Below are 27,223 nucleotides of genomic sequence, written 5' to 3'. Positions count from 1 at the left end.
TGAAGAAGACAGAATACCTGTCTTGCATCAAGTTGCTTAAAATATAGTTGGGGGATTATACCTGTAGATGAATTTTAAAACCTAAATAATTGTTTTTTCTAATGTTACAGCATTTTAAAAAATTTTCTAGTTTGTTTTTGGATGTTTTAGTGTAATGGGCAAATTCACACCTGGGATAGTAACTAGTGAGTACATAGCATCCGCTTAGTAAATCTACTGAAGTCTTTAGCCACTCAAGAACTACGACTTTATCAGTAACATGGATTCAATCACAAGTAGGAAGAAGAGTGGTTCTTAATACCTGGGAAAAATAAGAAATTTAAAGACATCTCTAGATAAATGCATACACAAAGTTTTACTTATTATTTCAAAAGGTTTGTAGATCTAGGTCTGCTACAGAGAATATACAACATTGAAATTACATGCTAACTGAAATAAGCTGCTTTTGAAAATTTATGAAAACCCTTAAATTATTAAAGTGATCTGTATTAATATTTTAATTTCTAAAATCTTGAAGAATGTAAAGTTTAGAATTTCAAACCGAAACTCAATTATTCTCTCACTTTTAGAGAAAATATTCATATGTTGTCTGAAGAAAAACAGCGGATAATGCTGTTAGAACGAGTAAGTAAATTATCTTCTTGAAGTACCGTGTTTAATATGTTCACTTTCGGATACAGTTAAAGAAACTACTAGCTAAGCAGTTGGTGGTATTTCAACCCTCCCATTTGTTGTAATTTCCCAATGAATTAAGTCTGTATGAGAGGAAAAAGTTGGTAGTTTTTATTGAATCCGTGTGTAAAGTAATAGTTTTATCTAATAGTTCAGAATTCAGCAAAATAACATAAATAGCCATTTTAAACATCTGTTTCAAAAACAAAGTATTACATACTTTTTAGAAATGGGCAAAAACAAAAATAAGTAATGAAGGGAGTTATGTTTTAAATAAAGAATTGCAATGGACAAGGAAAAACTGATAATAAATGGTTTCCTTTATTAAGGGTACTATAAGATCAAATTGGTACACATTTGGCAGATCATTGTTCATAGATTACTTTTCATTCTTTAGATGTATAGATTTTCAACAATGCCTTTTTTTCTTTACAAGTGTAATTGATAAAAATCCAAATTCAGAATTGTACAACTTCATTTGAATATAGCATGTTTTCTATTATTAAAGGGTTATGTGATTTCCTACGTCAGCTTAACCTGAGATGTTATGTTACAGATGCCAGATATATTCTCTTAGGCATGACTTAGTTAACAAAGTCTCTGGGGATAGATCTCAGATTTTACTACATATTTATGTATTTCACAGGTGTTTCTAATGCGTATTAATGTTTGACAGTCCTTGGTAAATGTATCTAAAATTGCTCTGGTTCTCATTTAAGCCAGTAGATAATGAAAACAGTTGGAAAGGATTCATCGAAAATAATATCCCCATGAACTTTTCATGCCCGAACCAAACATTTTTGTCGGATGAAAACTTTTTGACAATCACTGTTTAGATTTATTTGAGTAGGTACAAGGATAAACCACAGGTCTCTCTTTTTTTTTCTACCTGCAGACATTGCAATTGAAAGAAGAAGAAAATAAACGGTTAAATCAAAGACTGGTAAGATTTTTCTTCTTGGTAAATTGGTCTTAACATTTTAAATGATTTGCATTATATTCCATCAGAGGATGTATGCTTTGATTGACTTATCTATAGTAGGTTTGTTTGTCCACGTTGGTCATTGAATCCTATCGATTTTCAGAATGCTGAAGTCAGGCCAGAGTTATCTCCTGACTCTAGATTCGGACTTTTTTCTTAGTGTGAAATTAAATAATGTCTTGGCGAATTTACGACTTTAGATCTGATCAGTTGAAGCACCTAAGATTATTTTTGAAAGAATCATCAAAATCAGTTTTGAGCTATGCTTCATAAGCCTTTTGAAGATTAATATATTTACTCACAAGTGTGCATAATTTTAATACATTATATCTTTTCATGAATTTTTTTTTTTTTTTTTTTAAGACAGAGTCTTGCTCTGTAGCTTAGGCTGGAGTGGGTGCAATCTCGACTCACTGCAACCTCCACCTACCGGGTTCAAGCGATTTTTGTGCATTAGTCTCTCAAATAGCTGGGATTACAAGTGTGCACCATCTCACCCGGCTAATTTTTGCATAATTAGTAGAGACAGGATTTCTCCATTTTGGACAGGCTGGTCTCAAACCCCTGACCTCAAGTGATCTGCCCGCCTTGGACTCCCAAAGTGCTGCTATTTACAGCTGTGAGCCTCTGCGCCCAGCCCTTTTCATGAGTCTTATTTTTAGGTGAAAGTGCCTGAAAGGCAAGAGATCCCATATGGTACTGTAAATTGCCCTGGTTTTGTTTTGTTTTGTTTTTAATAAAAAAAAAAAAATCGAGACAAGGTCTCTTTCTGTTGCCCAGGCTGAAGTGTGGTGGTGCAGTCTTGACTCACTACAGCCTCAACCTCTTTGGCTCAAGCAATCCTCCTGCCTTAGCTCAGCAAGTAGCTGGGAGTATAGGCGAGTGCCACCGCACCTGGCTAATTTTTGTTTTGGTTTGGTTTTAGGTTTTGTTTTTTTGTTTTTGTAGAGATGAGGTTTCACCATCTTGTCCAGGCTGGGCTCGAACTACTGAGCTTAAGTGATCTGCCTGCCACAGCCTCCCCAAGTGCTGGGATTCCAGGCAAATTGGAATTGCCTGGAATTTTGCTGCACCCAGCCAAATTGCCTTGGCTTTAACCTGTGAATGTAACCAGTTATTTGAACAGTCCATTTTATAGCAAATTATGTGTTTTAATAAAGCAATAACTTTATTTTTTCAAATTCTGATAATTACAGTTTACAAGGTAGTAGGAACAGTTTAAGGCTTCTGTTCAGTACTTTTGAAAAGTTTTGAAATACGTTTTAGAATTTAGTTTGTTTAAAAAATAAAAATACCTTGTTGTGCCCAGGTTGGTCAGGACACATCACAGCTTGGTTTTATACATTTTAGGGAGACATGAGATATCAACCAGTATTTGTAAGATGTTCTGTCTGGAAAGGTGGGACAACTCAAAGCTGGGGAGAGGGCTTACAGGTCATAGGTAGATAAGAGACAAATGGTTGCATTATTTTGAAACTGTGATTAGCCTTTCACTGAATACACAATTTACATGTCAGAGGAGAGTAGAGGAATTGTCACTTATGCTTTAGTCTGACTTAGTGAAACAGTAGGGCCGAGGAAACAATCAGATATGCATTTGTTTCACGTGAGCAGAAGAACAGAGGGATGACTTCAAGTTCTGTCTGTTCTTTGTCCACAAGAAATTTTCTTGTGGGCAAATTGTGAGGTCTTTGTAGCTATGTTATTTTAGGAATAAAATGGGAGGCAGGTTTGCCTGATGTAGTTCCCAGCTTGGCCTCCCCTTTTCCTTAGTGATTTTTGGTTCCCAAGATTTGTTTTCTTTTCACAGAATAAATTGTCTTTCAGACCCAGAGAGCGTTACAGTCACATTCAGAAAGATGTCCAAATGTAAATCACACTTTCACATAGACTTACAGCTATATTCACAAATTTTTTCTTCCATTGTCTTCATTTATAATACATAAAAAACTTAAGCTTTTAAAAAATTAAAGTTGAATTATAGTCTTAAAAATGATGGTCAGTCTTCACTGGCAGGATATAGACCATTTGTCTGGATAATTTTAGTAAGTTGCTATGCAATTTTAGGCCTTCCTAGTTAATTATTTATTGTTTTATTTCTCTTTTTTAAAACACCTATTGAGAGCCCTGCATTGTACCAGATAGTGTTCAGAGGGAAATGGAGGAAATTCAGAGCATCAAAATTTGACTTAATAAACAAAAAAATCCTTATCTGTCCTTGGTTTGTGCAACCATGCATTGTGCTCGCTTTGCTTGGGAAAAATAGATGTTTTTACCACCCTTTCAAGCTTCAAAGACCTTGGTTTCCATGTTCCAGGTCTTATGAGATGGTGTGGATAAATGGATTGAAGCTTCTTTGAAGAGCAGAACAGTCCCAACTGAGCTATGGCTATAGCTTATCAGCTACCATATACCTGATAAACTGTATGGCTATAGGTTATCAGGTAGCTTATCAGTTACCATTTCATTGTGCTCATCATCAGTAGAGGAAATGGGTGGCTATCACATCTTTGTTTCGTGATTGTTCACAAGTTTTTTTAAACTGAGACATCTCAGAAGTTGCATTGAAGATGAGAAAAGAGGTTTGTTCTCAGCCTTCAGAACTTTATGCTCCTACCCCAGTTTAACCAGAGTAGTAGTGTTTGCTAGGCAAGGTGTCAGAGCGCTGGCATTGCAAAGTGGTTGACTCTGGGTTGGTAAGAAGAATTTACTGACAACAGTATAGGTTTGAAAAAGGAAAGTTTTATTAGAGCTAATGCTGCTGAAGAGTGTAGTGGGGCGCCTCAGCAAGAGAGGACTGAGCACTGTGGTGAATTTTCCCTACAAGCATATATGGACCTTAAGGTGGGATCTTAAGGGTAGTTTGGACCAATATTGGCCATGTGGGTCATGATAAATGATTACATTTGTAGACATTTTTGTGTCTCAGTGTCAGCAAGGGTTGCTCAGTGAGTTTTGGCATGCATACATTCCGGAGATGTGTAGAAATTCTAGTTACTTACAACATTTTTGAAAAAGACCTGTATCCACATGCTAGGAAAGTTTAATTACTTCTAAATTCCTCAGATAGCGTTTTGCCTCCAGATGGCCTGTTTGATGGTCACCAGGTGGTCTTTGCTTGCTGCATTATAACTCTAACCTCTGCCTCCCAGGCTCGGGTGATCTTCCCACCTCAGACTTCCGAATAGCTGCGACCATGGGCACTTGCCATTACGCCCAGCTAATTTTTTGTATTTTTGGTAGAGACAGGGTTTCACCATTTTGCCCAGGCTTGAGATTTTAAATCGTTTTGGGTTTTTTTGTTTGTTTGTTTTTGTATGTTGGGACAACTAAGTTCCTCTTCAAAGACTCAACTTCCTGTTCATAAGTTGTAAGATTGTAAATCAACCCCATCCACTTCTCCCCGCTGCCTTCTCCTTTTCTCAACAAATCCTGTTTGTAAAAAGTTTAGGTCTAAGCCAACTGGGATCAGCTTAGTTTGTGTGGTCCAACCCTAGGCAATAGGACACAGAAACAAACTGCATTAGAGATAAAAACCCCTTCCTTCCTTTGTTTGGTGTTCTCTTGCAACCTTGACGGCTGCGAGCAGCACCCTTCTGCAGAAGTAAAGTTGCTTTGCTGATAAATTTTTCAAGTGTTTGTTTCTTTTGGCTGTGCTGAGCACTTGTTTCCAACATTTTTATTTTTCCAAAAGGAAAGATTTTGAAACTAATGCATTAGAATTTTCAAAGCCTTCTTGAAAAACTTGTCCTTTTCTCTGTTTTATTTTTAAGATTAAATATGTAATGTAAATAAAATGTGATTCTAAAATCAGTTTTTAATCTAACCAAATTTGCTAATTGTTGAAGTAAAGGAATTATTAATGAACATAAGAACTGTTATTAGTTTGGGCTCTTTAAAGCTGGACACAGACTTGAATGTATGTAACAGTGGGTGAAATTTTTGCGATAAGAATACATGTGGTACTCAAATTGTGTAAGTTCATAAACTTGTTTTTTTTTTCTTTTTTTAGATGTCTCAGAGCATGTCTTCAGTATCTTCAAGGCATTCTGAAAAGATAGCTATTAGAGAGTAAGTACTTTAGTTTTGTGGGTATTTTTCTGTGAAAAACATTCACCGAATTGTTAATGAAAATGTATTTCAGTGAGAGTAATTCAGATCCAGGTTCATTGAGCTGACTGTTTTGCACTCAGTAGTAGTAAAAGTTTTTTATTGGAAAGCAGGATTTTTCTAAATTGTTATTCTGGAAACGTTTAGATTGCCAAAACTTTCCTATTATAGCATTATGATTCACATACATATCCTTGAAGCCTTTTCCTGCAGTTAACTTTTCAGCATGTGCTACCTCTTTTACAGCTCATTTATCTCCTTAGTCTTGTTAATCTATATTGGAGAGTTTTGATTTATTTTTAAGTTGCAATGTTTCCCTATTTTTAGCTTTTAGATTTCCTTTTATTAATATTCTACAAATTCATAATAAACTGAAATTGTCAATGAAAAGAGTCAGACTCTAAAATATTTGAAGAGATTTATTCTGAGTCAAATATGAGTGACTGTTATGCCCAGACTGTTTGTTCCCCAAAGAAGACCACCAGAGTCCAGAGTCAAAGCCAAGCGGCAAGGATCTTTACTACAAGTTCGAACTTGGTCCCTCCTTTACACAGTATACAAGAGGGCCCTGAACAATGCGAGCATTTGCTTTTTATAGCCCGAAAGTTGCAGGGGAACAAAGAAATTCTTTTGGCTCCTGCGCTTTCAGTAACCTTGAACGGCTATCTCCTTATCGGAGACTTTCCAGGTGGTGTTTATACTGGGCTCAGGGAGTTTGAGAGATATATGGTGGTGGGATGGGAGGATGGGATGTGTCTGTGCTAGGCTCAGGGAGTTTTGAGCCCGGGGCTGAGGAATGTGCCCAGCTCCTTTCATTCCCCCCTTCTTTTCAGGTATCTTTAGAGCCAATCTTGGGTCTTATAAGTCTGATTCTGTTTCAGCGTTTACAGGTTGGTATTTGGCTCTGAGGACCATGAGTTGTACGGTGTCAAATCTTTCTTTAACAAATTGTAAAATTCTATTAACAACACAAGGTCCTACGGTAAGCAGAAATAGTAGACTTAGCAGGGGTCCAAGGAAGGGGGCTAACAGAGAAAACATAGAGGAATTCCACCATTGGTCTGCAGCTGAAGCAAACTGCCGTGTTTTTACTTCAGTGCTTAACTTGCGTAACTGTTGGACCCGGTCCTCTACAAGTCCTGATTCATTTATGTAGAAACAACAGTCTTCTTTTAGAAATATACACGTACCACCTTTTTCTGCAGTGAGTAGGTCTAGGGCTCTCCGGTTCTGCAAGGTTACCTGAGCTAGGGACGTGAGCTGCCACTGAAGGGAGGCAAGGGACTCAGCCGACTCCTCCATAGCAACGGCAAATTGTTGGTACAACTTGTTACTTTCTATGAGGGTGTGACCTAGGGCTCCCCCCGCCAGTCCGGCCGCAATGAAGGATGCGGTGAGGGAGATTCCTGCAATGAGGGGGAGAAATATGGCTCGTGCAGGTCTTGGTCTAGGGTCTGGGTGAATAACAGCACTAGTCCAGTTACCGGTATATCCTAGGAACTCGCCAGCAGTTAGTAGAGTCAACCGGGGAACTAATGTGACAGGGAGACACAGTAGGTTATTAACAGAAGGACTAGGTAGGTTCTTAGATAAGGTTCCATTACACCAGAAGAATATGCCTGATGGAGCCCTTAAGGTGATATTAGGGGGCGTTGCAGTGATGCTGCAGAGGCTGGAATTGGTTCCTGAGAAACAGTAGGGAAACTTTTCCTGACTGGGGTTTAGGTATAGGGGCACGTTCAGGATAGGAGCATACGAGAGGTTTCGGAGGTTGTTAGCTTGGGCAAAGGTAGAGGATCCCCATGGCAGAGGGACAGCAGTTAGCGGTGGACACCCTAGAGTGGCACACAGAAAGCAGCCAGACAGGCTATGAAGTCCTGTAAGGTTAGCAAGTTCTAGTCCTTCTTGTAATAACTTTAACCAGGAGAAAGGACGTAAGTCTTGTGTTAGTCTGTTTTCCTGTCGTTGGATATTCCCGTGGACCAGGGGCAGTACTTGCACTAGGCCTCGCCACAGATAGAGGTGACTGCTAGGCCATGTGGAGGAGGGGGAGTAGTATACAGCCCCATGTTGAGGCGTGGTCCAGCGGGAGTTCCAGGGGTCTCTAACTATCCATGTATATGAAAAGTCTCCATCCCGTCTACGATGGAAGGGCCATTTAGGGTCTAACTGTTTTCTCTCTCCCCAATAACGGGGTCTATGGATGTTACAATAGTTATAAGGACAGCCAGCATTTTGGTGCCACCAATAGTGTTTACAATTGTATTTAGTCTGATCAAACTCAAAGCATATTATTGGTGTCATAGGTTTGGCTATTTGAAAACCAGTAAAATTTATTAGAATTGGGCTGTTGCACCCTGAGGAAGGGCAGTCAGCACTGGCCAATAATTTTCCGGGCCTATGAGGTTGCCCAGGGTGGGTTCGGTTTTCATAAAGCCAGAATCTCCAGACAAAGGGATTATGAGCTGGTTTTGTGATTTCTCCAGCGGCCACTAGGGCGACTAACGTTAGGGTTAGACTACCTAACTGCATGTTTGCAGTGAGCTATGCTGCCGGCGCAGGGTGAGTTTTAAGGGGTTGTTCCTAGCTCTGTCCACAGTCCACGTGTCCGGTGCTTCAGCCGCCGCCGTGATTGGTCCCAGAAGATCGGAGGTTGGGTCCACTGGCTTGACATGGGTGTAGTGGATCCACGATGCGATGCCTTCTACCTTCAGGGCGGTGGGTGTTATTAGGAGTACCTGGAGTGGTCCTTTCCACCTGGGTTCTAGGGTCTCTTGTCGGTGTCGCTTGACCAGGACCCAGTCTCCCGGCTGGTACGCATGGGGTGTCGGCGGGGGACCGGTCTCATATAGTTCCTTCAGCTTGGGCCAGATTTCTTGATGAATTTTCTGCAAGGCTTGTAGGGAAAACAAGAGTTCAGAGACATTTTCTGTTTCGGACTTGAGCAGATCATCTTTTAGGCTGGGAACCAGGGGTGGGGGTCTGCCATACATAATTTCATAAGGAGTAAGGCCCAGTCTGTAAGGGGTGTTACGGGCCCGGAACAGAGCGTAGGGGAGAAGGACCACCCAATTAGCGCCAGTCTCCATAGTCAATTTAGTTAAGGTCTCTTTTAAGGTCCGATTCATTCTCTTTACCTGTCCTGAACTCTGGGGCCTGTAAGCGCAATGTAGTTTCCAATTTGCCCCAAGGATGGAAGCCAAATCCTGACTTACCTTAGCGACGAAGGCCGGCCCATTATCTGACCCTATCTGGACGGGGAAGCCATACCTGGGGAGGATATCTTCCAGGATTTTCTTTGCTACAACCTGAGCAGTCTCTTTCTTGGTGGGGAATGCTTCAGTCCACCCTGAAAAAGTATCTACAAAGACAAGTAAGTACCGATACCCGTATTTTCCTGGCTTTATCTCAGTAAAATCTACTTCCCAGTAGATACCGGGCCTGGTTCCCCTGAGCCTTGTTCCCGTTGCAGCCTGGGATTGGGGGTAGGCGTTGTTAAGCTGGCAGACTTTGCAACTTGTCACGATGTTGCTGGCCATCTCGGCTGTATGTCTGAATTTGAGCTTAGAGCGTCTGATCAGGTCTATCATCCGCCGAGCGCCCAGGTGGGTGGTTCGGTGGATGTGTTCTAACACTTGTTGTCCTAATTTTTCTGGTAGGATAGTTTGGTCATTAGTATCAGTCCACCACCCATTCTGGATCTGTTTCAGGGGAAGCTTGTCAATCCACTGGAGATCTTGTTCTGAATAATCAGGGAAATATGGCAAGTCCCGGGGGCCCGGGTCAGGGAGCTGGAGTGCAAGGAGTTGGCTGGGAGCCTTCGCCACCTTTCTTGCAGTTTGGTCCGCCAGAAAGTTGCCTTGAGCAGTTGGAGTAGTTAGTTTCTGATGCCCTGGGCAATGCACAATGGCTAACTTCTCTGGCCGCCATAGGGCTGTTAGCAGGGCTAGGATTTCTTGCTTGTTTTTTATTTATTTTCCTTCAGCCGTCAGTAACCCCCGCTCCCTGTAAATGGCCCCATGTATATGCGCCGTTGCAAAAGCATATCGGCTGTCTGTATATACCGTCAGCTTTTTCCCCGCCCCTAAGGTAAGAGCTTGGGTGAGCGCTATCAATTCGGCCTTCTGGGCCAATGTCCCCGGGGGCAGGGGTTCCGCCCAGATTACCTCAGTCTCTGAAGTCACTGCCGCTCCAGCGTACCTCTGGCCCTGATGCATGAAGCTGCTCCCATCAGTGAACCAGACGAGGTTGGCATCAGGAAGTGGGCGATCCTGCAGGTCTTCTCGAACTCCGTGCACCTGAGCTAGTATCTCGGTGCAGTCGTGGAGTGGGGCGTCCAGGTCCGGGTTGGGCAGCAGCGAGGCAGGGTTTAAGGTCGTTGGGGGCAGGAAAGTTATCCTGAGAGGATTTAGTAGTAGTCCTTGGTAGTGGGTGAGTCGGGCGTTACTCATCCATCGATTAGGTGGCTGTTTGAGTACACCTTCGATGGCATGTGGGGTAACGACCCGCAATTCTTGCCCCATGACAAGCTTATCAGCATCCTGCACCATCAGAGCCGTGGCTGCAATCATTCGGAGACAAGGGGGCCACCCGGCAGCCACTGGGTCTAACTTCTTTGACAGGTAGGCAACTGGCCTCCGCCAGGGGCCTAAGTTTTGAGTTATTACTGCCTTGGCGATACCTTTATTTTCATCTACGTATAAGTGGAAGGGCTTGGTAACATCAGGTAGTCCCAGTGCAGGCGCGGAGAGTAGGGCGGTTTTAATCTGTTGGAAAGCCGACTCGGCTTCGTCTGTCCACTTAAATGGCTGCTGCCCCCGTGTTGCCTGATATAAGGGTTTAGCCAGTTCTGCGAACCCAAGTATCCATAGTCTGCAAAACCCCGCTGACCCCAGGAATTCCCTCACTTGTCAGGTGGATTGCGGCCTGGGGATCTGCAGAACAGTTTGTTTTCGGGCGTCTGTTAACCAGCGCTGCCCTTCTTTAAGCAGGTACCCTAGGTATGTTACCTCTGACTTACAGATTTGAGCTTTCTTTGCTGAGGCTCGGTAGCCTAGATTTCCCAGAGCTTGTAAGAGACCCTTGGTCCCTTGGATGCAAGCTTCTTGGGTCTCAGCAGCAATCAGGAGGTCATCAACATACTGTAGTAAGGTTATTTCAGGGTGTTTGCGTCGGTACTCACCCAGGTCTTCATGGAGGGCCTCATCGAACAGGGTAGGAGAGTTTTTGAATCCTTGCGGCAGTCTGGTCCATGTCAGTTGGCCACTTATGCCTCTATCAGGGTCATTCCACTCGAAGGCGAAGAGCTTTTGGCTCTGAGGGGCTAAAGGCAAACTGAAGAAAGCATCTTTTAAATCTAAAACAGTGTACCATTGATGTTTAGGGTTTAGGGTACTTAGGAGGGTATATGGGTTAGGCACAGTTGGATGTATGTCCACAACCCTCTTATTGATTTCTCTTAAGTCTTGTACAGGTCTGTATTCTCCACTATTAGGTTTTCATACCGGCAACAATGGAGTATTCCAGGGTAAGTGACATGAGCGGAGGATCCCTTGGTCAAGGAGCCGGCGGATATGCGGGGCAATTCCTTTCTTGGCCTCTAGGGGCATCGGGTATTGGCGTACCCGCACGGGGTCTGCCCCAGGTTTAAGTTCAACAAATAAAGCAGGACGGTGTTTTGCTAGTCCTAAGCCCCCCGTTTCCGCCCAAGCTTCTGGATATTGCTGGAGCCAGGTTGCTATGTCCTGGTCAGGGGCCGTTTGCTCCTGGTGGAGCCGGTACTCATCTTCTAGGGTTATAGTTAGGATGGACACGGGTTGATTGTGGGAGTTGGTCACGATGGGCCCCTCAGGGAGGAAATGGATCTGTGCTCCCATTTTAGTTAGCAGGTCTCTCCCTAATAGGGGACAGGGGCTCTCAGGGATAACCAGGAAAGAATGGGTTACATTCTTGGCTCCGAGGTTTACTGTTCTTTGTGTTGTCCATGGGTATTTCTTAACTCCTGTGGCCCCTTGTACCCACGAGGACTTGGAGGATAATTTTCCATTAGTTTTAACTAAGACTGAGTGCTGTGCTCCCGTATCGACCAAGAACTGGACCGGGGACCCCTCCACTTGCAAAGTTACCCTAGGTTCGGGGAGGGGATCCGAACCCCGTCTTCCCTAGTCTTCATCTTGAGTGACTAGTACGGGTGTAGACCTAGGGTGTCCCTGTCCTCGTTGTTTCTTTTTGGGGCAGTCTCTTACCCAGTGGCCAGCCTCCTTGCAGTAGGCACATTGGTCTTTTTTCAGATTATCATGCCTGGGGGGCCGCCTGGGTTGGGTGTACTCTGGCTGTAGATGCTCTTTCTCTACTACTGCTGCCAGGACCTTGGTCATTTTTTCAGTGGCCTTAAATTGCCTTTCTTCTGGAGTATCTCTGTTATTGTAAACCCGCTGGGCTATCTGAAGGAGGTCCTGAATCCGCTTTCCTTCCAAGTCTTCTAATTTCTGGAGTTTTCTTTTAATATCTGGGGCTGCCTGATTTACGAATGACATTACAATAGCTGCCTGACTTCCTGGAGCCTCTGGATCTATGGGGGTGTACTGTCTAAAAGCTTCCATTAATCTTTCTAAGTAGGTGGCTGGGCTCTCTGTCTTTTCTTGCAGAATAGAATATACTTTAGCCAAACTAGTGGGCTTGTGAGCAGCTGCCCGGAGACCTGCCATTAGAGTCTGGCGATAAAGGCGTAGCCGTCCCCTACCTTCTGCCGTGTTGTAGTCCCATGCCGGCCTGGTCAGAGGAAAGGTCGCGTTTATGAGGTCGGGGTTGGCAGTCAGTTGACCGTCGTCCCCCGGGACCAGCTTTCTAGCTTCTACCTGTATTCTCTCTCGCTCTTCCGTGGTAAACAAGATTCGGAGGAGCTGCTGACAATCGTCCCAAGTGGGCTGGTGGGTGAACATGACACTATCCAGTAAAGACAGTAAATCTTTGGGGTTGTCTGAAAACCGAGCACTCTGAGTCTTCCAGTTATACAGATCACTGGTGGAGAATGGCCAGTACTGGAGCCTGGGGATTCCTGTGTCATCTGGGGGTCCTATTTCCCAGAGGGGTAAAGCCACCGTGGAGTCAGGCGGCTGGGGGGGGCTAGTCCGCGAAGTGCGCCCTCGCGTCCGCCCCGCCGGCCCCTCAAAGTTACTTTCCCTTTCAGCAGGCCCATGAGTGGCGGCCGCCTCCTCTCCGCCTGCTCTCTCCCGCGACTCAGCCCGAGGGGCCGGGGCCCGGGGCCCGGAGGGGTACGGAGGGGGTTCTGTGAACAGTGGGTCCCCGCTATCAGGTAGAACAGGATGGGAGGGGGCAGTTGGTTGCTTGGTTTTTAGTGATCGAGCAACCAGTGCCTTAGAGGGTTCAGAGGCTAATTGGAAAGGGGACAGCCAAGGAGGCGGGTTTTCAACAAGGTCCTGCCATATGAGGATGTATGGGATTTGATCTAAGTGGCCCGCATGCCCAGGTAGGAAAATTTTGGATTTCACCCTAGTGATGACAGCAAGTCGGAAGGTCCCCTCGGGTGGCCACCCCACATCAAAGGCAGGCCACTCGGAGCGACACAGAGTAATTAGCTTTCCTTTCCTGATTTCCATACCAAGATCATGGCCCCTTGCTCTAACTTCTTTGAAATTATTTGTAAGGAGAGATAGAGGAGTACTCTGGGTATTGCCCATCCTGTAACGATTTGTAGTCCTTTCCTGTAAAGGAATGTGGGTTAGAATCCCTATAGAGGAAATCTGATCTGACTTATTACTGATAGCTAGCCGGGAGCGCGGCGCCGGAAGCCGGGGGACCGGGGCCGGGAGCGGGGCGCCGGAAGCCGGGGAGCCCGGGGACCGGGGCCGGAAGTGTGGCGCCGGAAGCCAGGAGCCCGGGGACCGGGGCTGGAAGTGTGGCGCCGGAAGCCGGGGAGCCCGGGGACCGGGGCCGGAAGTGTGGCGCCGGAAGCCGGGGAGCCCGGGGACCGGGGCCGGGAGCGCACCGGAAGCCGGGGAGCCCAGGGACCGGGGCCGGGAGTGCGCCGGAAGCCGGGGAGCCTGGGGACCGGGCCGGGAGCGAGGCGCTGGAAGCCGGGAGCCCAGGAACCGGGGTCAGATTCAGACCGCAAGCGCGCACCCGGGAACCGGGGTCAGACTGAGACCGCAAGCGCGCACCCGGGAACCGGGGTCAGACTGAGACCGCAAGCGCGCACCCGGGAACCGGGGTCAGACTCAGACCACAAGCACGCACCCGGGAACCGGGGTCAGATTCAGACCGCAAGCGCGCACCCGGGAACCGGGGTCAGATTCAGACCGCAAGCGCGCACCCGGGAACCGGGGTCAGATTCAGCTGTTGCCCGGATCGCGAACGCGCTCCGGCAACTCAGATCGCAATTTAAATCAGAAGAGAGCCAGGGGACGTCTCCCACCGGTCTCCACTGGCTGTCCTATAGCGCGTCCGCCAGGACTGTGCCAGCCTCAGTTTCAGACCTCACGAGTCACAGATTCAGATTCAGAACAGACACACAGACACAGACAGACAAACGGAGACGAGCCAGCTCACCTATCAGTAGATCGATCTCAGCAGATCCGTTGACCAGGGGTCTGGTGGGCTTGGGGAATCCCGGACGAGCCCCCAGATGTTATGCCCAGACTGTTTGTTCCCCAAAGAAGACCACCAGAGTCCAGAGTCAAAGCCAAGCGGCAAGGATCTTTACTACAAGTTCGAACTTGGTCCCTCCTTTACACAGTATACAAGAGGGCCCTGAACAATGCGAGCGTTTGCTTTTTATAGCCCGAAAGTTGCAGGGGAACAAAGAAATTCTTTTGGCTCCTGCGCTTTCAGTAACCTTGAACGGCTGTCTCCTTATCGGAGACTTTCCAGGTGGTGTTTATACTGGGCTCAGGGAGTTTGAGAGATATATGGTGGTGGGATGGGAGGATGGGATGTGTCTGTGCTAGGCTCAGGGAGTTTTGAGCCCGGGGCTGAGGAATGTGCCCAGCTCCTTTCATGACCATGGCCTGTGACACAGCCCTCAGGAGCCCCTGAGAACATGTGCCCAAGGTGGTAGGGATGGTAGTGAGGGGGAAGCTTGATTTCATATATTTTAGGGAAACATGAGACATTGAAGATACAAATTGGTTTGGTCCACAAAGTGGGACAAGTGAAAGGTGGGAGGGTAGCTTCCAAGATACAGGTGGATTTAAAAGTTTTCTGATTGGCAGTTAGTTGAAAGAGTTGTCAGTAGAAAGGAATGTCTAGATTAAGATAAGAAGTTGTGGAGACCAAAGTTTTATCATGCAGATGAAGCCTCCAGGTAGCAGGCTTGACAGATAATAGTTTGTAAATGTTTCTTATCACGCTTAACCTCTGTGTTAATGTTAAATTCTTGTTGACTTTTCCTGAATTCTAAAAGGGAAGAGGACATGATGAGGCAAGTCCAACCCCTGCCTCTTGTCATGGCCTGAACCAGTCTTTCAGGTTAAATTATATATTATGGGTACTGGCCTAGAGGAGGAAGTTCATTCAGATGGTTGGTTTGGGGGGCTTCAAATTTGATTTTTGGTTTACAGAATTTATCAGTTGAATCGTTTAATAATTTTCCTGAACTGTTTTACCCCATAGTTACAATTTTTCTTTAGCTTTGGTTATTTAAGGTGGAGCTCTGGAATAATAAAAGCATTGTTAGCAACTCATGAATAGTGAGTTATTCCTGACAGGAAGGTTGTGAAAGTTAAGACCCTTTATTTAACTTCTTGTATTTTATTTCTAAATTTCTAAATTTGTTGACCACATTTTTGGTTGTCAGATATCTGTGATTCTGACTTTTCATGTCTTATTAAAATTTCATCTTCTCTCAGTGATTTGAAAGGGCTTGGTGGCATCTGTCTTTACCGGCTGTATGTCATGTCAATGGGCAGTTCATTAATGGTCTTTCAGAGACTAGAGAGTGGGAGGAACTCCAAAGATACTGCCTCATAGAGGCCTCATCTCCCAACTCCCCATTTTAAGTTATTAGCTTTTGGTGTTTAGCCAAAACAGTACCTGCCACATGGTTGTTAGGTAGTCAATAAGTATTTGTAGGGTAACTTAATAAATAAAAGACATTAAAAGTTTCTCCAGCTGATTTTGATGATTTATTAGGTATAGGATCTACCAACTTAAATGATCTTGACAACTGAAAAATATGAGATTGATTTTCAAGGTCTTTTGATGTTTTGAACAACAATTCTAAAAAAGGCTGTAAAGAGACAAAAACCACTTAAGCATGTAATTGGTTGTACCCACTTCTCTCTTTCCCTGTCTTCTTCTTTCGGGCTTATACCCCAAAATAGTATATCTGTTGACTTGTTTAGACCTAATTAAGCACTTACGGACCTAGCTGAATTGCTTTTTCTTGTAAATTGAAGAGCACGGCGCTTGAAGACAAGATCTAATTTTTCTTTGACACTGTGACTGTATATGAGATGTCTCTCTGAATTTTTGGTGTGAAATGAAAGATTAGTAGAAAAAATCTTCCTGTGACTGGATAAACTATAATGGGTGCTTTTTCTGCTTTTCATCCAGTTTCTTAACGTTAGATAATGGAAACTTGATTGAAGAAATGTTTGGTCTTTGACAGCCCCTGACATCATCCTTTGAATATCTGTGCATGACTAGCAGTCTCATTAGGACCTGTGCAGAATACAAAAAGAATATCATATAAAAGTGAAATTTAATATTTGCGTTAATATCTTAATATGTAGTTGAGCATTGAAGCATATATAATTAAGTTTTCAGAATAGGGAGATTGAAGTAACTCTAAGTCAATAAAATTGCATTTCTTTATTCAGTTTTCAGGTGGGAGATTTGGTACTCATCATCCTAGATGAACGCCATGACAATTATGTGTTATTTACTGTTAGTCCTACTTTATATTTTCTACATTCAGAGTCTCTACCTGCCCTGGATCTCAAACCAGGTGAGGGTGGTAAGTGTCATTCCATGACTAAAATATAAACCTGGAATGGAGGAAATTATATAAGTAAAGATTTTTTTTTCCCTGTTTAATTATATAAGAATTAAGTCACTAAGAGGGAACCCTGTTTAATCTGCTTTTTAATAAAATCTACATTATCTAGATTATTTTCATGGATTCCATTTACAATTCAGAGTTAAGGAGTGTAGCTTATACAAGGGACCAGTTGATCAGAATGTGCAGTGATTCGGACATCTCATACCCTAGCAGTTGCATAATTATATTGTCAAAATTCTCATGTACAGACTATTCAAGATTAATGTAGGCTTATTTGTTTGTATAAAAGCATTATTTTTTGGCAAAACAAAAGTTTTCTTAAACTATAAAATGTCTATCCTGTATCATCCTGTGTTCCTACCTTGTTTATCATTATACTGTTCTATAAGTAAGTCCATTTAGATTGATGTTCCTAATCTAATTGGACTGCCTCGCAAACAAAGTCAGATAGATAGATAGATAGATAGATAGATAGATAGATAGATAATTTTTTTCTCGAGATGGAGTCTTGCTCTGTTTTCTAGGCTGGAGTGCGGTGGCACAATCTCAGCTCACTGCAACCTCCGCCTCCCAGGTTCAAGCAATTCTTCTTCCTCAGCTTCCCGAGTAGCTGGAATTACAGGCATGCGCCACCACGCCTAGCTAATTTTTGTATTTTTAGTAGAGACGGGTTTTCCCCATGTTGGCTAGGCTGGTCTCAAACTCCTGACCTCGTGATCCACCTGCCTTGGGCTCCCAAAGTGCTGAGATTACAGGCTTGAGCCACCGTACCTGGCCTTTTTTTTCTTTAAGATGAGTTTTTGCTCTGTCACCCAGGCTGGAGTGCAGTGACATGATCATTGGTCACTGTAGCCTTGAACTCTTGGGCCCAAGAAGTCTTCCTGCCTCAGCCTCCTGAGTAGCTGGGACTAGGGACTATAGATGTGCACCACCACTATGCCCATTTTTTGTTTTGTTTTGTTTTGTAGAGACAGGGTCTCGCTTTGTTGACCAGGCTGACAAATTCCTAGTCTTGAACTAGGCCGCTTTCCTGTGATAGCTCCATCATGGCTATTTGTGGTTGACTGTTTAGAGTATCCATGAAACAGTAATCATGTAACCATGAAAAATGAGAAGATAGCTTATAACTTACTATTTTTACTTAGTACTTTTTACCTTGAAAAGAATGAACCTGATATTTCTTTTGTTTTTTATGTTTTTGTTTTTTCAGTTGTTTAAACTTTTTATTTGAATATGATTTTTAAACTTACACAGTGTTGCAAAGATTACTATAGTACAAAGAAAACCCATATTTCTTGACCCAGATTTACCTGTTAACATTTTACCCCACTTACAGTATCTCTTTATGTGTATGTATCTAATATATAAATATACACAAATGTGTGCACACTTTTTTCCCCCAGAACTGCATGATGATAAGTTACATCTTAGCCTATTACCTTTCAATATTTCCATGTTCATTTTCTTAGAGTTCAGTGTTTAAATCTAGGAAATATTAAAAAACATTTTTTAAAATGCACACTGCCATTTTAAAGGCTTTCACAAGTACTGCAGAAAAGAATTTATTTAACAGTCTTACTTAACCATGAATAACCCCGCCTTCCTTTTTTCCTTTGAGGAATGCCAGTTGGGGTCCTGCTACCCTACTGTGTTGTTGCCTTGGAAGAGTGTGGATTACCAGAGTGTTTTTATGCCTTTTGAGAGTGGAGCTCAGCGTCATACAAGCATTTAGTTTAGATGATTCTTTTTGGATCTTAGTAATTGGCTGTGAAGTGTTAGTTTACTCTTCAGAGAAGTCACCACACTCTATTGTCCAAGAGCTTTATGTTTCTGTCATTGATCGTATTCTTCAGGTTCATTTCTGATTATTTATTTGGGATATCTTTCATGTATATCTTCCCAAATTATTTTTATGGAATAAAAATTCATATGCCTCCTTTCAAAGGGTTTAGCCTAAACAAAATATAGACAGTTCCCAACTTACGGTAGTTCTACTTAAGATTTTTTTAATTTACCATGGTGCGAAAGTGATACACATTCATAGAAACCCTGCTTTCAGTATCCATACAACCATTCTGTTTTTCACTTTTAGTATTCAATAAATTACACGAGACATTCAGCACTTTAAAATATGCTTTTTGTTAGATGATTTTGCCCAACCGTAGGCTAATGTAAATGTTCTGAGACTAGGCTAAGCTATGGTGTATGGTAGATTAGAAGTTTTAAATACATTTTCAACTTAGATATTTTCAATATGGGATGGGTTTAATCTGGACATAACCTTGAGAGGCATCTGTAGTTTATTGCCTGAATACTTTTGAAGTCAACTTTAGTATGGCAGCTTCTTTTCTGATGAATTTTAAAAGAGAATGGATATCACTTGACTTGTCACATTTTGGCTTTATAAGGACTAGGATTATCCTGTCTTCTCTCACATTTTTCAACTTTCCTTCATTCACACAAGTACTGCCCTTCTAGACTTTTTTGGTTCTTAACCCTTATTAGTTATTTATTGAGTACCAGCTGTATACACACTCTTTTGCCCAGCACTATGGCGTACAGATGTGAGAACTGTTCAGTTGCTGCCTTTGAGAACTTGTATTAAAAATACTGCCCCTCAGAGTGTTTTGCTTTGAACCTATACATTTTGTTTGCTTAAAGAAATGGGAAAGGTTATCTTTTAGTTCTTTCGATAGATGGCACTATTGAGTTAGCCTAGAATTCCTAGATATTTGTTCATGATTTGTACTTAGATTATTAGTGTTTCCTGAACTGTTATTTCTGTGACTTGACATATCGTGTACGTTTAGAGTAACAAGAGCTATGCACACATTACTGGTTGAAAAGTAACATGAATTTAGTTTTGTAAATTGTTAAGCATTTCAGTGATTTCAGCAGTTTTTGAAGTCTTACATATTCTTCCACTTGTGAGAGCTTTTTTAGTCTGTTTTAATTCTGGCAGTTATGTTTCCATGAATAATTATTATCATACTTTCAAAAAGAAATTAACTGTTTAATTTCCTTAGCTTCAGGTGCATCTAGAAGACCCTGGGTACTTGGAAAAGTAATGGAAAAAGAATACTGTCAAGCCAAAAAGGTAAAAACCACGTCATGTGATACTAAGCCTAGGAACTATAAAGAATATTTTAATACTGCTTTATATAGAAATCATTACCACTGCTGTTCTTGGCTTTTATGCTTATTTGAGTTAGAGCTTGACTTTGATGAGAATGAGTTTGAACTGGCAATTTATAAGTATTCATGTTGTCCTTAGATAGTAGAGATAGATTAACTACAGCCTATCAATATATAATGGAAAACTACTACAAAGTCTGTGTTCTATGACTGTTAGGTTACTAGTGTAACTAATTTGCAGGAAAAAAAAATCCCTGCATAACTAGTGACAAAAAGGGAATTTTATTTGTAAATACAGTTGATGTTTTATTATTTTCATACTCTACCCCCATTAAAGAAAGGTAGTCTAAAGTATTTGGTGACTTAAAAATTGGACTGATTGTGTAACAATATCAGTGCTCTATAATCAGTGAAACCTTCTGAGCATTCTTCTTGACTCACTATAATTTGGGGCCTCGATGTACAAAACATGAATCGAACTTGAACCATATAGTATTGAGGTTTCTTTGATACTTAAAATAATGATGTATGGCTCACTTTGTATTATAGTCTTTAGCAGTGGCTACCAACTTTGTCTTTGCTATTCACTCAATATATTCTTTGTTGGTGAGGGGTAGATCTTACATAGTTTGATAAAGACCATCACATCCCTCCAACCCTTCAATACTCAGCAATGAGTAATGTGATAGGAGGGTATTTGTGTGATATCGTTTGTTTATTTTTTTGTTTCTTTTTGTTTTTGGGGTGTGTGTGTGTGTGTGTGAGAGAGAGAGAGATGTGGTTTAATCATTTTAGTGATTCCATTTTTTTCTTTCCCTCTTAGGCACAAAACAGATTTAAAGTTCCTTTGGGGACAAAGTTTTACAGAGTGAAAGCCGTATCATGGAATAAGAAAGTATAACTTATGGACAAAATTAATACATTCTATGACTTTTTTTCCTGATTTGTCCTGCAGTGCTCATTCATCACTCCAAAAACAGCAGGCCATCTTTTTATGCAAAAGTCAGCGTGACAATATGCTTCATTGGTGTACATCATTTACTTTTTAACTGGCTTCATTTTAGGAATAATTAATTCATCAAAATCCTTGGCTGAATTAAAATGGTTTTTGTTTTTTGTTTTTACCCAGACAACTCTAGAAATGCGGACCAAACTAGTTCATTTTCTCAAAGGGCATACCTTGTGCATTGTGGCTTATGATGAGCCATATTAATTGCCTGTTAAATATACACTAGCTTGAACTTAGATGTTAAATGTTATTATTACCAGCATTTGTCCTTTTGTGAAATCAGTATCAGAATACTTGCACTCTTTAACACATTCTTTATAAAATGTATAAATTCTTCAAAACTAAAGAGGAGTGTTATTGCATGCAGATAATCATTTTGAGTTTGCCTCAGTAGATTACTAAAGCAAATTGTTTCAGTTTTCTTAAATGCCCTTTGATGTTTCAAAAAAAAAGGAACTGTAATTTGATTGACTGATTTTAAGATCAGCCATAAATAATCAGCAATCTTCAAAAGCACTTTCAATGGATTGGTCATCTGGGTTCTAAAGGGAAGAGTCTGTGCTACTAACCATTTCAAATGCAGACTCAAACCTTCCCAACATCTTTATGACTCTAGAATAATCATATTGATGAAATCGTAATTCATGGTTGAGTTTCAGAACAAAAGATATTCATTGCACATTAACCATTTAGAGGTCATTTAAATAACAAAATATTGTATTGTAAAAGAACTGTACAATTTTAAAACAATAAAGATTTGAACCTGTAAATGTGTGTGCCTTTTAAAGAAGGATACATTTTTAATATATTTGAGTGATTGCTGGGAAGTGTGAAAATATTGTTATGTATCATATCAAAGAGAAACATGTTTATTACAAAAATGTTCTTTAACTATATACTATGTAACAGGGTAAACAGTGTTATGTAGAATAGAATTGTGTAAACTAGATCTTTAGAGAAGTTGCCATTGAGCAAAGTTATTTAAATGAGTTAGTTGAGTTGGATGAGAATTGTTTGAGGTCTGTTGCTAGAGAACAATAATAAAATAATTCTTTTTCAGAAAATATTTAATTTCTTCATAAAAATAAGTTAAATATTTTTTTAAATATGTGTATCTAATAGTACAAAATGGAATAAACATCATAGTGTATAGAAAACTGAATTTGACAAGTTAATGAATAAATGAACAAATGATTTCACATGTTTCTATTTAATCTTTCCATGACATCTTTATGCAAAGACTGTTAAAGCAATAACTTTATATAGAGGGCGATTTTGTGAAGCAGATCTGGTTAGGTCTAAATGAATCTGCCAGCTAGGCCATTTTGACTTAATTGGTACTCTTCAAATTTCATATGTGGTCATTGTACTGTGGAATTTTTGTGACACATGATATCAAATCAAATCATTATTAATATTGCTGTTGAAGATTGAGATTGTTGCCTATAGTTTCCTTATATGCTGTTTTGTGTCTGTCTTGTTATTGTTCACATGTATCTTTATAAAGCACAAAAAAATGAAATAATTTTCTTAGTTAAAAAGTTGAAGAGAAATGAAACTTGGAAATCTAAACTCATCAACTGAGTTATTAGCTTTGGGTAAAGGTGGTGTACCCTCATCTTTGGCATTAGGGTACCTCACTTCCAGTTCTAGATCTAACATTAACTTTAGGTGAGTTCCATAAACTCTGAACCTCAGTTTTCTCATGTCTAAAATGGGGTAATAATAGGACCTGCCTCAGAGGGATATTTTGCAGATTAAGAATTGTAAGTGTAAAGGGCTTTGAACAATTTCAGGCATATGCTAAGCACTCAACATGTGTTAGCTATTATAAAGATTTCTTTATGTAATACAATCAAACCTGTAAGGTACTATTCAGACTTGCATGGAAATGTAGCTCCTTTTATTACATAAGTGAAGATTTAAATCACATTTTACACATAAACTTTAAGCACACGAATTACATAGATTGATTTATTTTGGCAAAGGTGAGTGGATATACTAAGAATGAGCAAAAATCATATGAACGGTCATTTTTATTGATTTTTTAAAATTGTCAAGATACAAACACATGCACATTCTTTCCAAAAAATAATACACCCCAAGATCCCTGTCCTGTTTCCCAAATTTTGCCACCTAGAGGCAATTACTTTTACTTGTAAAGACATTTGTATATGGAGTACCAAATTATATGGCTATGCTGATATTTTGATAAATCCATGTACATTTTTAATTGACTTTCTCATATAAGATTTAGTTCTTTCATAACTTGCCCACTTCTGTCTTTCCTGTATACTTTATTACGTTCTAGTTTGTGCATTAAGATTCGCATTATGACGACTTAAGACGATTACTTTTTCTTGTACTGCCCACAGATTTTTATTTGAAGATTTTTTATTTTCTTTCTTATTGTGCTGTTACCTTGTAGTTATCATAGCTTCAGTATTTTCAGATGCAGATGCTGCTTCATATTTAGTCTATCAAGCCACTTTTCTCAGACCTCCATTGTGGAACTGTTCTGCTTCAAACATCTGTTTGCTCTTTAAGCTATTTCATATTCTAGGACTTTCCTTAACATTTTTGTTAGGAAGCTGCATTTCATGGACTCTCTTCTCTTTCGTACTAGAGGTTTTGATTAAGTGACTTCCTAGGAAAGAATTCGTGAAATAAATTTTCTGAACCTCTGTAAGTAGGCTCATGATTGATAGTTTAACAGTGTCATTTCTTTGCAGACATTGTCTTCTGTCGTTTGGGGTATTGTGAAATCTAATACCATTCCATCTGTGTTCTTTTATAGATTGTGTTTGATGATAATGTCTTGCAGTTGCCAACCCCCAACCATTCTTAGTACTAGGCAATCAGAGAACCCTTTCAGCCTAGAGATGTATGTCCTGTAGCACTAAGGGAGTTTTTTTGTTTTTGTTTTTGTTTTTTTTTTTTTTAGAAAATGTCTTTTTATATTATCTCCTACATTCTATTTAATTAATATTCTAGTGTTGTCTGGGAGTTTGCGCAATGTGTCTTTTAAGCCATGTCATTGAATTTTGCGTTGACAACTATGGCTTTAACTTACAAGATTGCTGATCACCTTTTCATGAATCCTATGCATCTGTTTTGTTTTGTTTTGTTTTTTTAACTCTGAAAATACAAATTAGTGTTTTCTAATTTTCTTCTATTCTCTCTGTTGTCTTCCATGCTCTTTTTTTCTCATTTAGTCTTTATTTCATGTTGGAAGTGTTCCTCAAATGTCTTATGATCCTGGCTTGTCTCCTCATATTCAAGAGTAGGGCATTAAACTGCTGAACTTCTGTATCCAGAAAATAAGGAAGAATTATAGACTTATAATTTTAAACCTTTATGAAATCTTAGAAATCATCTAACTTAGTCCTTTTTGTTTCATTTTTTTATATTGAGATGAAATTCACATAAAGTTAGTAATTTGAAAATGAACAGTATCAATACTTAATTTTTTATGGCTAAATAATATTCCATTATATATATATATGTGTGTGTGTGTGTGTGTATATCCCATAATCTCTTTATTCATTCACCTCTTCATAAACATTTAGGTTTTTGGCTTTAGTTACTAGTGCTGCTATGAAAACACATATGTACATGGCTATCTGTTTTCAATTCTTTTGGGTATATCCTAAGAGAATTGTTAGAAAATATGGTAATACTATGTTTAACTTTCTGAAGAACAGCCACATTGTTTCCAACAGTGGCTGAAACATTTTACACTCTTACCAGCAATGTATGAGGGCTCCAAGTTTTTCATATGCTTGCTATCACTTCTTGTTTTTTTTTTTTTTAAAAAAAAAAAAAATTATGGCCATTTTAGTGAGTGTTACTTGCTTGTGGGTCATTTGTGTGTCTTCATTGGAGAAATATCTATTCAAGCTCTTGGCCTGTTTTTTAGTTTGTCTTGTTTTACTATTGATTTGTAAGAGTTCTTTATATTTTCTGGATACTAAACTCATGATTTAGAAGTATTTTATTAGTGACACAACTTAAGAATCCATTGCCAAATCCAAGGTTATAAAGATTTACTTATATATTTTCTTCTAAGAGTTTTATAGTATTCTCTTTTATATTTAGGTTGTTCCATTTTGAGTTAATTTTTGTGTGTGGTATGAGGTAGAGATCCAACTTCATTCTCTTGCATGTGGCTGGCTATCCAGTAATCTCAGCACCACTTGTAGAGACTATTCTTATAAAGAATGATAGTGTTTTTATTACTGTAGCTTTGTAATAAATTTTGAAATCTGAAAGTATGAGTTCAACTTTTTTTTCCCCAAGATTGTTTTGGCTCTTAGGGGTTCCATCACCTTCAATATGAATTTTAGGGTTGGTATTTTTCCATTTTGGAAAAAAAGTCATTGGTGTTTTGATAGGGATTGCATTCAGTCTGTGGCTCACATTGGGGGAATGTTGCCATCTTAACAATATTAAGTCTACCATCCATGAACACAAAATATTTCCACTTGTGTCTAATTTTTTTTGCACCAAAATTTGTAGTTTTCAGTGTACAGGACTTTTGCCTCTGTTTATTTATTCCTAGGTATTTTGTTCTTTTTGGTGCTGCTGTGAATGAAATGTTTTCTTAATTTCCTTATATTATTCATTGCTTGGGTAAAGAAACATAACTGATTTTTGTGTGTTGATCTTGTACTCTGAAACTTTGCTGAATTTATTAGCTCTACCATTTATGTATATATGTGTCATGTATTCTTTGGGATTTTCAGATTGTCTACAAATTCGGATGGTTGTACATCTTCCTTTCCAGTTTGGATGCCTTTTATTTCTTTTTCTTGCCTTATTTCTCTGGCTAGAATTTCAATACTGTGTCAAGCAGATATGGTGAAAATATACATCCTTATCTTGTTCCTGATTTTACAGAAAAAACTTTTAGTCTTTCACCATAACAGTATGATGATAGCTTGGGTTTTTCACATATGATCTTTTAGTTGAAGATGTTTTCTTCTGAGTTTGTTGAGTGTTGTTGTCATCGTTTTCTATCATGAAAAAAGTGTTGAATTTTGTCAAATGCTTTTCCTGCCTAAATTGAGATGATTATATGGGACTTTTTCTTTATTCTGTTAGTGTAATATGTCAATTGATTTTTGTATGTTGACTCATCCTTGCATTCTGCGAATAGATCTCACTTGGTCATTATATTATCCTTTTGATATGCTGCTGAACTCAATTTGCTAGTATTTTGTACAGGACTTTTGCATCAGGTACTTTAAGTGGAGGGACCAATTCTCTGAGGGTCCTAATCTATTTTCTGTGACATTACTACTGGCCTAACAGGCTCAGAGACTTTAGTGACTTGGCCACTGTTGCAGAATTATAATCTCATCTAGGAGTCAAATTGATCACTTCTGACTTCTAACAGTGATTTTCCAATTGGGAAATATTTCAGTGTGTACCTTAATTTCTTCTAGTGGTTGAAATAGTTTAATCACTGAATGTCGTTACTTTAATGCATGGGCCCAAGAGAACAAAAAGGGACTAAAGAATACATTTGCTCAAAATTAATACTGCAGCATTTGCCTCAGATGCTCTGAGGTTGACTTATACAATAGATTATTTATTTCCTGTTTGTTCAAAGTTGGGGGCCTTGAGGCCCTTTTCATTTTTAAATATCTTTATATGTGTTCAGCAAAGTATAGTTTCCTTAAAAACTTTGGGTTTCCTATAAAACTGACTGGAGTTCTCTAAAAGTTAAGTCGTAATTCACGCAGACCTCTCTGGAAGGCTAGTGTACTATGGGAAAACAAGATTCCCAGGAGCACCTTTTGTCTACATAAGAAGGTCTGTTAGGTTTATGACTTAAATCTGAAGTCATAGCAAAGGGCATAACAGCCACAGGCTTGATTCTATCCTTACCCTGAAACACTGTCTTTTGAGAATTTTCAACTTGCTGCAGAGACTGGATCCAACCCAGCAGAACAGATTCTCTGTTTCATCTCTGTCTTCCCATGCCTTACTATACAGAGCCAAAATAAGCCAATTGATGCTTTGAACATTTCCTGGAAACCACCTTAGCCAGAATCACAACTTCATAGTTTCGCCAGTTGTTTTGCCACCACAAGACACAAGTTCCTGTCTTTCCAGCTTTCAGTAGCAGTTTCTTTACTTTTCCAGCCTCTGCTAGTACAATTTTGTTCACTATTACAGCCTTTGTGAGGCAGTGTCATGTGTTCTAAGTTTTTGTTAGGGCAGCAGTTTCACTGTTGGTGCTAATTTCTGTATCAGGTGTATGTTGTGTGACTGTTCATTCCTACACTTG

General features: G+C 40.2%; 1 protein-coding gene across 2 annotated transcripts in view; it reads left to right on the top strand.

Annotated features, from left to right (window-relative positions):
* RB1CC1 (RB1 inducible coiled-coil 1) overlaps positions 1 to 22,127 on the top strand; it is a 103,575-nt gene extending 81,448 nt beyond the window's left edge. Inside the window, exons 19-24 of one of the 2 annotated variants that reach the window (XM_025393831.1) lie at positions 570 to 624; positions 1,568 to 1,615; positions 5,667 to 5,725; positions 16,603 to 16,739; positions 19,811 to 19,881; positions 20,743 to 22,127. In XM_025393831.1, the coding sequence (XP_025249616.1) occupies positions 570 to 624; positions 1,568 to 1,615; positions 5,667 to 5,725; positions 16,603 to 16,739; positions 19,811 to 19,881; positions 20,743 to 20,820 (448 nt within the window). In that variant the 3' untranslated portion in view covers positions 20,821 to 22,127. The remainder of the gene's footprint in view (positions 1 to 569; positions 625 to 1,567; positions 1,616 to 5,666; positions 5,726 to 16,602; positions 16,740 to 19,810; positions 19,882 to 20,742) is intronic. The other variant, XM_025393832.1, reaches the window with a different exon arrangement.
* Positions 22,128 to 27,223: the final 5,096 nt, after the last annotated feature.

This window comes from Theropithecus gelada, chromosome 8, assembly GCF_003255815.1.
Source record: "Theropithecus gelada isolate Dixy chromosome 8, Tgel_1.0, whole genome shotgun sequence".
In the NCBI taxonomy this organism is placed as follows: Eukaryota; Metazoa; Chordata; class Mammalia; order Primates; family Cercopithecidae; genus Theropithecus; species Theropithecus gelada.
The sequence above is the reverse complement of the archived record's forward strand: the minus strand, read 5'-3'. Positions and strand labels throughout refer to the sequence as shown.